Here is a 13600-nt window from a genome sequence, read left to right as displayed (position 1 = left end):
ATCATCTAGCCTCTAGCAACTAGAAGCCCGAGGCAGTCTGTTATTATCATTTACTGTGAGCATGTCAAAAGCCATGTGGCTGAGAAGGGAGAGGTTCTCCACTTGGAAGATTAGATTAAAATCATCACACAACAAGCTTCAGGGGAAACCAATAGAGCAGCACCAGGTTGAGTGTGCAGGGCAAACCAGTGGATTCCCTCATGTGCAGATAAAAAAAACCTAAAATAGCTCCAATAAAGCCACTAAAAGCCAAATGAAATCTATAAAAGCCACTTTGGAAAATGAAAACACTTCCGATCTATTACTGTTGGCTGAAAAATATTTCCTAAGCAGAACCTAAAGTCATCCTCCACCCACTGAACAATAAGCTTTTCTTTCTCATACGTTTATACTATTTCTTGGTGAGGTTACATTTTGGGCTGCAAACAATGATTATTGTGATTTGTATGTCATTAAATGGTATTTAGTCCAATAGCAATATACAGCAATTACATAAAACCCCGAAAAGCAGCAAATCCTCACATTTGAGGCACGTTTTTGCCCTATAAATTGATTGCATGATTTATTAATTATCAAAATTGATATATAATTTAAAACATTTTTGAAGCTCAGGTAAAGAGAGACATCATTCCGTTTGATTTTGGATCATTGCAGAAAATAATCTCTGTGGCAATCAATCATTTATGATACTTACACGTTTTGTTCATTAAAAAGCTAACGTTAGGCTATAAAGGAACTACACCAAGGTCACATGACTTTATGTCAGCACCATTAAGCTAAAGGAGGACTAGTGTTCTAGTGAAGACGTTTATTCGTCTCATTTAGACATTAAGTAAAGGCGTCTAAATTCACCAGAGGGGTATTACCTGACCTATTTTACATCGTAGAACAAAACGTTAAAATCTCATGAACTTCTGCTAACCACAGAACTTTCAGGCATCTCATCAAAAACACATTAAAAAAAATAAAAAAGAAAGACTTTGAGAAGAGGGAACTGGAAACATGCTGACTCATTTCTCGGTTTTAGGACTCATTCCTGCAGCACTCTATTGAGGTCCACTCTTTGATCGGCAAACGTCGCCCAAGGATGCAAGTCGCCTCTTGGCAATTAGATTTATTTATTTTTTTAAATGTATTAGTCTGTGAAAAAAGCCTTAAAAGTGAAATGTTCTATTCTGTTCTTGCTTTATCAAAATGACCAGAAACAGAAGTCCAGCCTTTGTTGCATCACCGTTTGTGAGTGAGTGTGAGTTAGAGGTAGCTGGCTGTGTCTGACACTGGATGAACCGAGCTGTTCTCAGCCCAGAGTGAACTGCATTTCCTTAACAAGGTCATGTGTTACCCTCGCTTGAACTGCTTACCCTCCAGACAAAGGCTTTGTTTGTATCTGTACTCAAAATCAGCTCCACTCGTTCTTTCATTCACAGAAGGAAGAAGACAAAAACAGAAACCAAACAGTGAAATCAAGGTTATGTGAGCTTGGTGCCACAATCAGAGCCCCAAGACCTCTTGTTACCATTGTGGCCACTTCTCTACAGACAGATCAAGACTGGAGCTTTAAAGCTTGGAGACAAATGACAACTTTCTTCCCTTTTGTGTCTTTAATAACTTTACGGAAGGCGTGTTTAATAGAGGCAAATGTACGCAAACTGTTGTATATATGTAATATTCAGCCAAGTATCTTAACAGGTCGTGAAATAGTCACAAAATCCAATTTATTGGTTTCAGGGCCATGAATCGTCTGGGTTTTTTCTTTGTGTCGCTCAGGATGAAAAGAATGCCAATGGAAAGCACATTAAGAGCCTTATTTGTAGTACTTTATATTATACAAATAGACGACTATTGGTGAGTGGGAGTGGAGGTGGATGAGTCCAACAAACTGGACATTCAACCAAAAGACCGGTGTTTGACACCCCGTTCTGGTTTTATAGTGGCTTTACAAACTGTTTGTGACAGTTTTCCTTAACATAAATTACTGGTTTTGTTGCCTAAACCCAACTGCCTTGGGTTTGTTCCTTAAACCTAACTGTTAGCTAGGTTTATAAGAAAAAGCCCACTGTTAATGGTTTTGTTGCCTAAACATTACTGTTTGAAGGTATTTTAAGTCCAACCATGATGTTTTTCTTGAACTTAAATGTTGGTGGTTTTGTTGCCTAAACCTAATTGTTGGTGGTTTTGTTGCCTAAACCTAATTGTTGGTGGTTTTGTTGCCTAAATCTAACTGTACATAGTTATGGCCAACCACAATATTTTTCCTTCACCCAACTAAGTTATGTTCCCTAAACTAAACTTTCGTTTATAACGTAACAAGAAAAACATTGTGCTGAGGGACACGTAAAAAACAGACAATTCGTGTCTCTGTACACAAAACCAATAGAATGCATTTCGTGACTATTTCATGACCTGCAGTGAGCCTGTGTTGTTAATGCTTGTGTCTTGTGGAAGTAAAACTGCAAATTTCCAGCCTGACGCAGGACACCAGCTGTACCAGCTGAAGGGAATCTTTCCACATTTTACTTCCATCCCTTAAGTTTGGTTCAAAGGTCAAGTCAAAATGTGTTTAATGTCTTGGATTGACTTTATGTTAACGTATATTGTACAAGTGTTCACTGTAAATGACATAAAGTCAAAGTGATTTAAATCCACATCCCCGTTTCCATCCACTCACTCAGCCTTTGTGCATGTGTGTCCGTTCAGTGGGAGCTGTCAATGCTCCTAATAGTTACAGCAACAAGACTCTGCTGCGTCTCCAATACGCTGCGTTCCTGTTTCTGCACTGCTTGCTCTTCCAAGACACACATGCACACACAAACACACACATAATCAATACAGCCGAGTTCTGTAGGAGGACGAGATACGCCTCATCAATAATGAAGTGTGTTTTGTGAGCAGTGTGAGGCTTGTCTCTTTGCCTCGTGTCTGTCTTGTGTGTTACTGGCCGTCCTGTGACTAAAAACCACTAAGAACACACACACACACACACACACACACACACACACACACACACACACACACACACACACACACACACACACACACACACACACACACACACACACACACACACACACACACACACACACACACACACACACACACACACACACACACACACACACACACACACAGATATTCTGCAGGTGAACAGACACTCGAAAAGAGCAAGAAATGGAAAAACACAGGTTCTCAAATCACGTTTTTTTGCAGTCAAATATTCAATTTGATCTGCCACTCCATGCACTAAATGAATGAATAACATTTTAGATATGATGTGATTTAATGTTTGGTATATTTTGCACAAAAAAACCTTACATGCACGCTAAATTCAGTGGCTCGAATAACAAAGTACGTTGGTGGAAAAAAGTACACCTTACTGTACTTTATTAACATCTATAGTGGTTATATGCATACAAAGAAATTCTGATGATTAGGAAATGTCTTTTGTATTTTTAATTAATCATTTTCTTTGATTTTAATTCTAAGCATTAGAAGTTCTACATTTTATATTACAAGCTTCTTAGAGCTAGCGTTAGCAAGTAATGGAGGTCATAACTCCTCGAATATGTATTTTATCTGCTGTGAAAACATCTCCTTCAAACAAATTCAGTATTCTAGTTCCTCACCAGAACAACATCGTGACAGCTAACAGCTAACTAGCTCTCCTCCTGCCGATCCCAACATGGATTTGTGGTTCACAAAGAAACATTATGGGGGAGAAAATATGGTGCCTCCCCTCAGGTTTATTATGCTTTTGAGCGTTTGATTCTCTCCACCGTGGCTCTGTCCCCGAACAAGCTGAAATATGATACAGCATGCATATGGCCTGACAATATTACCCGCCACTGCCAACTATTTCTGCTGATTTCAGACATTGGAAACACTCACAAACAGCATCTATCGGCCATTTAGCAGCAGCTCATAAAATAACACTGTGTGCCTCCGGTAAATTTGCCAGACGGAACATTGAAATTTGACACAAAAGACTCATAAGCATGCATCCTCACACACACACACACACACACACACACACACACACACACACACACACACACACACACACACACACACACACACACACACACACACACACACACACACACACACACACACACACACACACACACACAATCAAATCAAACTGGCAACTGAAACACTCCGATAAACAGGCATAAAGCAACATCTTCACACGCATAAATTAACACTAAGCAAAGACAAATGTGGCATTTTGTGCATCTACCTCAGCACTGATTATGCAGAAACAACAAATGCATCAATTGATATTTACATATTGATAATAATTATAGGCAAAGGATGCCTGCAGCACACAGCCATTTTATCCAGCTTTTGCTCACCAGGAAACGTGTTAATTATTATTATCTTTACAAAAAAGCCTGGACTGTTGAGACTGTAGATTTCCGGATATTTTTCTTCCAAACGGGTGTCAACGTGTACCTCACAAATAGGAAACAGGAAATAATAGGGAAGGCACCATTGTGTGTATTCATGAGAGTGAACAAAAGTCCAGCAACGTTTACATCCATGTTAGCTGGCAGTCGCTTTTGGTGCCCAAATATACCCGCGTTATCTTCAACACTATTATACACTTTTCAACATTTACACTTAGGCTGTACCCAAATCAAAAATGGTCCAATCCTAAGTGGTTACTGTGTCGGATAAGTCTGACCAAGAGAAATATGGCGACGCCTGCTGTGCTGTTCATGGATGTTCCTTCTATCCAAGCGCCACAAACATCATGACGTGTTTTCTAGATGTCCAGCGATAAAGCTTGAAGAGGGCGACAGCATGGACTTGGCCTTTTCCTGTTGGGACATCAGACGTTGTGTACATCTTGCTGTGCAGCACGTAGCCTTACAGAAATAACTAAACCAAGAAGCATAACCTTGATCTTTTATAGCTAATGATAATTCAAAAGCTGTATATCTGTCTTTTTCCAAATCTCCTTAATGTTGCCATGGAAATAAGGAGGAACAAACCTGACTGAGGTTGGTGTTCTGACTCCTCTTGATGTAATGTTAGCAATAGCTATACGTTGCTGACATTATGCTGACATCAGCTTACCTAAGATGTGACTGTACAAGGTTATGTGTCCTGACTGTTGGGTTCCAAGCTCGCTGAACTGTTATTGGAGCACAGAACAAAAGGGGGCGTGGCTTAGGAAAGGTCAATTGCCAGAGAACACTCATTATTCTTACTTTGCTGGGGAGAATGTAAAGCTTGGGACGCCGTTATCCTGCCTTAGCTCAGAGTTCAATGACCCAGCAAAAAAGTGCAGTGATTTGACTGACAGATGAGGTCAGACTTGATTCATTGACGTTTCGGAGGAAAACTTTGGTCTACACTCCCTTTAAACTAAGTTTTAAGATAATCACAGTTTATTTTTTCCATCTTAATTTGATCATTTTAACGACTTCTGTGTGTGAAACTTCTGTTTTGTGCGACAACCTGCGAGTTCTCCCGCTGCAACAAGTGCAGTCCAAGTCGTGTGACCCGTGCTATCGTAGATGCCAGCTGCAGAGGCGGATAGCAGAAAAAAAAAACAGCTTCCAGAACACAAATCACAGATGAAGAGAGGCTGAACCCGACTGACCTCCATGTGGGAAAAATAATCACTGCCAGTGGCAACGTTTCTCTCTCTACAAACAGGAATTTCCCTCATGACTGGACCCTGACAAAGTGTTTGTACTCCCACTGTTTAATACAAAATAACATGTTGCTGGGTAAGAACTTGTGTACCAATACAAATACATTTTATTTTTATCGGACGTATCCGTGATGTGTGTTCTCTGCTCCTGGTTTCTGTGATCTTGTATTTCAATTCGCTGACACTCTTCCCGAAGTGATATGCATCCTGCCGGAGGCATTATCACATAACCTTGTCCACAAGGGGAAAAGCAGGTTGTGTGTGTGTATGTGTGTGATAGTGTGTGTGCACTCATGCATGCATCCATGTGTGATTTACAACCGTGTGAGCAAACTGCCAATGGGTTCAGACAGCAGTGAGAGAGAGGGGTGAGAGTCTGGTCTTACCGAAGATGTTGGTGGAATGTCCTTTCTTGGCGAGGGGCTTCAGCTCGTTGTGACCCCACCCGTACTGTCTGTAGCTGTCCCACGCATGCTTCATCATCTGAGGATTAAAAATGACAACAAAAACAGATTATTAGAAGATGTGAAGTCTCCAGACTTGGCAAACGTCACAGCCACAACATCCTGCAGCTCATGAAAGAACCTCCAGATGATGGCTCAGTAAATAGATCAGCGTAATGATGTCTACATTTGCATCATAACTGTACTTAACGTTGATATAATTAGGATTCAAGGCATAATGTGATTTCCAGTTACAACAGAAGTTTCTGGAATCAGTTAAGGCACCAACAAACACATACACTGCAAAAAAATAAAAACAATGATATCATTTTGTTTCCTCAATTATTAAGATTAATAAAAGTAAATATATGGTTGCAGATTCTTGCCAAATAACCCAGATAGTATATATAGGGAGGCAAAATCCTGACCCTTTTTGTGAACACCACGGGACCGTAGTTCGTAAAAATATATGTACTGGATGGTTGTCAACGTGGGGAGAGACAAATGATTATGTAATCCTGTTAAGGTTGTGCCATGAATTACATATGACGTTTGTCAATTTAACTGATAATTTCGCACAACAAGAAAGTCGCATTTTTGACGTAAAACAGTTGACAGTGAAAATACGCATTTATAAAGGGCTAAATACCAAAAAGTCCTGTAACTTACGTCTTTCACTAAAACTACAATGTCTGTGTGTTTCGTACCACGATGTAATCACAACGACAAATTGTCACGCTCTTCTTTCTCTTCCTGGCTGACAAAAACCACATCAGGTAAGATAATGTTGCATTTGTGTGTGAAACGTAGCTAAGTTAGCTAGCTTGTTAGCAAGCCTCAGAAACGGCCACGTTGGTGTTGGTGACGTACATTGTCCGAGACGAGATCTACTTCACTCGCGGTTTCACACAAAACTAAATGAACCAACAACCAACAGACTCTTTCAAATCGACAAACATATGTGTAGTTCACGTCAGAATTCACACAGGATCAAAACAATAATTGACTCATCTTCAATTACGTAGATATTTTCTACGAAACGAGGGACCCTGCCTCTAGATAGGCATTATCATTAACCAGTGCTAGTGAAAGTAGAAAAAAAACTCTTCCATTTGAAAGCAATTTATTTTTGATTTAGCACGTTGCTTTCTTTCAGTCTTAATCTGATTAGCACCTCAGGGCAGAGCTTTACATAAATCAATAAACTGCTGTCTTGCACATTCATGATCATGTAAAATGAGAACCCTGTTGCCTCTAACAACGGATGAACTAGAGCAATAAAAGGTAGAAAACGAAGACCAAAGACAACCAGGATCACTGGAGGTTTACCTGTGCTGAAGGGAAGGCCTGACCTCAAAGACTTTAATCTGGAAAATGATGCCTTTATATCAAAATATGAAGTAAAGACTGCCTTCTACACCAAACAGCAGGTCACTCATCACACATACACACAAACGTAGGCATGACAGCGACCCATTAACACAAACTGAGGATATATTTTGAAGCTGCCTCTTTTGCATTTTGTTTTAGTGCATTATTCTGTATCAGTAAACATGTGTCTGCCGGATGGAACAAAGGACCTATTCTATCATACGAAAGGCTGAAAGAGAGCGGGCTCGGGGAGGGAGGATGAGGATGAAAAAGAGCAAGAGATTGTGAGATGAGCCCTGACACGGAGGCTGATGCTGAGAAGAGGCGCTCCAGGGCAAACGGAGAAGATGACACAGCCGAGGAAAAGGAAAAGGAAACGGTGCCAGCTTTTACTGAAGCGCTGCTGCTCTCTTTCAATTTCTAACCCTTTTTTCCTCCTCCACAGCACCTTACCTCAAATGGCACCGACAGCCACAGAGAAGTAGGTTTCCTGTCTATGTGGTCGTGTCAGTCACTGTCTGGTTCTATGGAGATCTGTTGATTCCCTGCTCTATATGGACCGTCCAGTTGGCAGAGCTCCTATCGGTCCATCTGCCAGCCTCTCTGTCTCTACATGCCAGCTTGTCACTTCATTTTCTATGTTGACCTTCATGATGGTGACCAAGTTGGCACTGATGCACCGCATCCTGCAGCACAAAGTTGTTCTCATTGGGTTCATTTTGTTTAATTTAAGCATCATTGCATCAAGCAACCCTAATATTTTATCCCTATTTGGCTACTGTATGCAGCCCAGACGGCAACTTCCAGTTCTGAAAAGGGAAGTCAATGCTCAAGTTTCTAAAACATGCTTTCTTTCATCCATCTGGTTGTATAGAAGTCTATGAGAAAATGACTCTACTTCTCTCTTGATTTATTCCCTAAGTAAACATTGTAAACATGAGTTTATGGTCTCAATCTCTAGTTTCAAGTCTTCTTCAATACAGCATGATGTTCATTTAGTAAATGATGCTCCATTTAGAGTCAAACAGACCATAAAGCAGGGGATGCTTTAGGGCGGGGCTACCTTGTGATTGACAGGTCGCTGCGGCTACCAAAGACGTAAACACTGTCTTGACGTTGGTCCTCCTCAGTCCAAATATGGTCTTGCAAAAAGCCAAGATGGCGACGGCCAAAAACACAGAACTCAAGGCTTTTTAAATCACTCCAAAAACCAATGGTGACATCAGGATGACTACGTCCACTTCTTATATTCAATCTATGATGCAGCCTTAACAATCTTACAGTCCTGAAAGGGGATTCCGCTCTATGAAGCTCCTGTTCAACTTGTTATAGAAGTCTAATATTATGGGGCTCTTATTAACCTTGAACGTCTCAAAAGGGATTAATAATAACAATAATAACAAAGATTGATGAGCTTAATGCAAAAACGACAAAAAAAGGCCACTTACAAAGACATTAACAGTTCTGAAGAAACTTTTAAAGAATCCTAACTGAGATGTAGTACTCGACACTTCCACCAACAAATACTTATTTTAGTCTAATTGCCATGATGTCATCTGAATGTACACTAGTTACAAAAGTATTTAATATCAGATTGGACTCTATTTGAAATATAGTAGCAGGTAAAGCATCTCAGAACCCCATCTGGGTGTTTATGCATCTGCTCTTGTGTAACTTTTTTTAATTCTGCAGTACGGTGAGGGATCCCAAAGAGCTCAGTATAATGTAAATGCTGCAGAAGCTAACCAAGCTAACATCAACACACACACAGCTAGAGCTCCGTATCACACAACCAGGAAGTAGCTGATCAGCCTCCTTGGAGTTCCCTCCTTCCATGCTTTGCCTGTTTCCCAATACCTGCCAGTGTGTCACTAACTGCTCGCCTCTTTATGCCACCATGTGAGGATTAGCATCCAGATTCTCCTCTCCTTGGAGCAGGCAGCCAGCCAAGCTAATAAAGACGAGGGCCAGGAGCTTCATTGTGTTCCCGGGCCCTCACGGCTTTCCATGAAGCTTCTTCACGCACGCACACACACACACACACAAAGGAATATAAATCAAATTAATACACACCATGACATGGACACTTAAGTGTTGGCTGGCTCCCCGTGATCCGCGTTGATTGGATGCTTCATCAAATTCTGATTGGTCCGTATGCCAAGGACGGGCGCAACAGTGCAGGGTGCTCGACAATGTTGACAAACTGCTTATTTAAAGAAAGGACCTTGGAATACTAATTGGGCATTAAACTACGAAAATCGGTGATTGATTCTGACAGCTACCTCTTGCCATCACAGCATCTTTGGAACAACAAGGAAAGGAGGTGTTTGATGGGGGGGGAGGGGGGATTGGTTTGCATTGGCCGAAGTGGCTGGTTTATTCACCGGTAATGACTGCAGAGATAGTAAGGTCGGAGCCAAACCCAACATTTTTGTGATCTCTGGCAAGGAAAGTTAAACCGGAGATCAACATTTATTCTAATATTAACCGTCCGAACCCGGAAGTAGGTCGTTTATTGTTCCTGTGTCATTTTACTACACTGTACTACACTATAAAAGTCCTGCACCTCTGTGGAAACAGAGCCATCATGGCTAGAACGTAGAGAGAACGCAAAACATGTCTTTAGTGCAATATGACACAGTTACAATGTCATAAATCAAAAATGCAGTTCAGTCAAAGTTTCACGGAATTTTTGTCACATGATTGTTGGTCTCAGCCGAGTCAACCATGGCTTCCTAGCTGCGCTGAGGAGCTCAGAATTTATTGTTTTTACAGGATTTGGTTCAAGCAAACGGTTTATTTGTGGCAAGATTTTAAATGAAACATGTAGAATAAAATGTTTTTGATGAAATATGACAATTTTAAGCTTAGTTTCGGTTGCTTTTTCTGACGGAACAATTCGTCGCACACGATGTGTTCAAGGACCGTCGCCAAGATGAAAATCTGAAGAAAATGAAGGTCTTATTTAGGGGGTCAGAGGGTTAACACTGAACCAATGGCTCTGTGTAATGACAAAAGGTGGCTGGAAATGCAAAAGAATCATAGATGACTACCACCCAGCTCAGTGTTTGCTAATTGACTGCTGTATGTAAGAAATTCTGTTAAATGATGCATCTTCCTCTACACCCCATAAATAAATCAGAGGGTTTCACTGAGACAAGCTTTCAAATGAAACAACAACAGTGAGAGGATGGTTCATGGATTAATTTATGAGTGGAGAAAAAATACCTCAAAATGTGACACCAACACAGCAAGAGGAGCTTTTTCAAAAACATTGAATTCAGGAGATGAATCACTGGGGTGAAGATTTTCTTTTTCAAGTGGCTTATGTTACCATGGCTGCCTGAATAAAGCATCATAAACCCCTATGTTCATTTAACCCATACACAGCCATGACATTGCAAAACCTTTTAGACAACACTAAGTAACGCTGCAGACTTTTAGGTACAAGGACGATGGTGTCTGTCTTGAAACACTGTCGGGAACACTCTTGTGACAGTAATTTGTAAAAAAATTGTCAGTAATGACACTAACTAGCTGGTTGGCACATGTTTTTGGTGCCATCTGAGCCTATTTGGGGCAAAAACAAGCACTTTAAGTGGAAATACATTGAATGCAGAATTATATAGCAGCTTCTATCTGCAGCATTCTCCCTCAATACTGGACCAGTTTCTAAAATTGTGGCCCCCATTAGACAATTAGATACAAAAACTTTAAAAAATAGACTCCAGGTTACCTAAAGTTACCCTTTCATATGCATTGTTTTTGTTAAAGAATCTGTCAAATGCCTAAGGTGACTCTCACTCACCTGCTTCTTTCCTAAAAACACTGAAATCATGTTTCTACATTAGTTCGTTCCCAAAAAGCCCAACAGATAGTCAACAGACATCCTGTATTCTGTGGAAAAGCGTCTTTCCAACCTGCTGATGAGCAGTTCTTTGGGAAAGAATAGCGACTCCCATGAGACTGTGCGACCAACATCGTCTCCAGATTCATACAAGAGAAATATCTCAAGCTATGTCTTTAAACTAAACCGAATAAAAATCCCTTTTTCCTATCAAAGCCAGTGCAGGGTGGGCATTTGTGATAAATAAACCCTGTTCCACCCACGTCATGTCAAAAGGTCCTGCATCCATTCCTTTTCACTCGGTGCCCCGCTGGCTTCTCCATTACACTCCGCTGTGAGTCCTGGTGCTGGTTAGTGCTGCTGTCAGTTTGGACCCGCTGTGAGTTACTACATGTGGGACGGTGGAGCATGACGACCACACAGCAGCTTGTGGTGTAAGGATGAAGACGAGCCTGTTCAACCCTGACAACTCTCCAAAGCAACACACGCTGACAAACACAGTCTGTTCCTTTGCATGATTCATCATCTTTTCTGCGGCAGCTGCTCGGTAAGTCTGGGATTCACTGTAATACTTTCCACAAATATGTAGGCTACTTTATAATACGAACTGTTGGAAAATACATTTATCTGCTTTCCACATGCTTTAAATACCTTAATATTAATTAAGCTGAATAGAAAAATACACAGGACGCATAGCTGGTCTGTAGAAGTGTATGATTCAACTCTTTCCAATGGTCTAGTGTTAAAAAAACGACACAAATATCGCAAATAAATTGCAAAAGCAGACTTCAAAACATACAAATCGCAATGTTTATGGAATTGACAACCAAGACTCAACAGCCTATGTTGGTTCTTCCTGGCTGCAAGTCTTGAATACATTGCTTCTTGTCCTGATTTACTAGAAATGTGCCTGCAAACTCTGAGGCAAAAACCACTTCAAGTGCAGAAATATGTAACAATAACTTTGGTAAAAAAAATTGTCAAATGTCTGTGATGTTGCATTTTACTGAAGTTTTTGAAAAGCATAGAAAGTTTTGTTGTACTTGTCACATTGGAAGTATTTCATACTAAGGAGGCTTGGCCTGAATTCTACATAAAAGTATATTTTGAATATTGTATCGTATAGCTTGGTGTACATTTGTCCCTCTCATAATTTCAACATAATGAGACTTGGATATGGTACAAGTCTCTTAAAGAGCAATGATTTATTGCCTGGAGCAAAAGGAATTATCAATCTGTTAATGGCTGTTGTTTTAGGGAAAGCTACGGAAATATGAGTTGTTTGACAAGCCGGGGCACACTGTCAAAACATTGTTCCTACTCGATGACATATTTTGTTCCCAGGCGACAACAGAGGTTTCTTGGATTGCCCGTTCTAACAAAATCTGTCACTGTGCAGATGTAGTTACCTATATGTAGTCATGGAGGATGCACAGCTTTTCTCCATCTTTTGGTCCATGTGCGTTTGTTTTAACGATTAAGCGAAGTATAGACTTTGTGTTCATTTGCAGCAGTTGAGTAAAGGAGTTCCTTGTACAAATGTGTGGATAATTAGCTTCCTTTTTTATACTGATCAAGTATATACAAACTCAAATTATCACAAAATAAGATTATTTTGCACCAAAGTTCTTAGATAAATGAAAAAATACTCAGTTGGAAAAAAATCCAAAGTGCTGTCATTCTAAAGGCGGGACATCTTTGGAGGTGACGACAGCATATAAAATATGCACAAGAACCTGTATTTGATATTGTGCAAATTGAAATCATGCTTTCTTGCATATATTTTATGCACAACACTCTTATCTTTGTTACAACTTTAAAATGAAGCAGCTGACTTTTTCAGTCAGATTTTGCCCTCCCTCCTGATGTCCAAAACAAGAGTTGTGACCTTCACAGTGGCAACCAATTGCCCGCTTGCTTCCCGTTCTCAAGAAAAAGCACAATCATTTTCCCAAAGGACCAACAGCCGTGATTCATGCACCCGTATCCCTGATATGACACACACACACACACACACACACACACACACACACACACACACACACACACAATTACAATGCACGGACACACACAACCACAGGGCAGTGAATTTTTCATCAATCCCTTTACGAGCCAGAGGCAAGGCCATTACTTTCGCCATTGTTTGGGAAAAAATGTAAAATTAAAAAGAATCAGCTTAGTTCCCGCAGAGGAGGCACACAGTGACGAGCTTTTGGAGAGTTTGGGGAGGGGAGTTATTTGGTGCTCTGACTGACCTCCAGAGTCAGTTTGACTGAT

The 13600-nt window shown here is 40.5% G+C and overlaps 1 protein-coding gene across 1 annotated transcript in view; it reads right to left on the bottom strand.

Annotated features, from left to right (window-relative positions):
• man1a2 (mannosidase, alpha, class 1A, member 2) overlaps positions 1–13600 on the bottom strand; it is a 119967-nt gene that overhangs the window by 67869 nt on the left and 38498 nt on the right. Inside the window, exon 4 of the mRNA XM_054615400.1 lies at positions 6049–6145. Coding sequence (XP_054471375.1) covers positions 6049–6145 — 97 coding nt within the window. The remainder of the gene's footprint in view (positions 1–6048; positions 6146–13600) is intronic.

The sequence above is a fragment of the Anoplopoma fimbria genome, chromosome 16, assembly GCF_027596085.1.
Source record: "Anoplopoma fimbria isolate UVic2021 breed Golden Eagle Sablefish chromosome 16, Afim_UVic_2022, whole genome shotgun sequence".
Classification (NCBI taxonomy): Eukaryota; Metazoa; Chordata; class Actinopteri; order Perciformes; family Anoplopomatidae; genus Anoplopoma; species Anoplopoma fimbria.
Note: the sequence above shows the minus strand (reverse complement) of the source record. Positions and strands in the feature narration are given on the sequence as shown.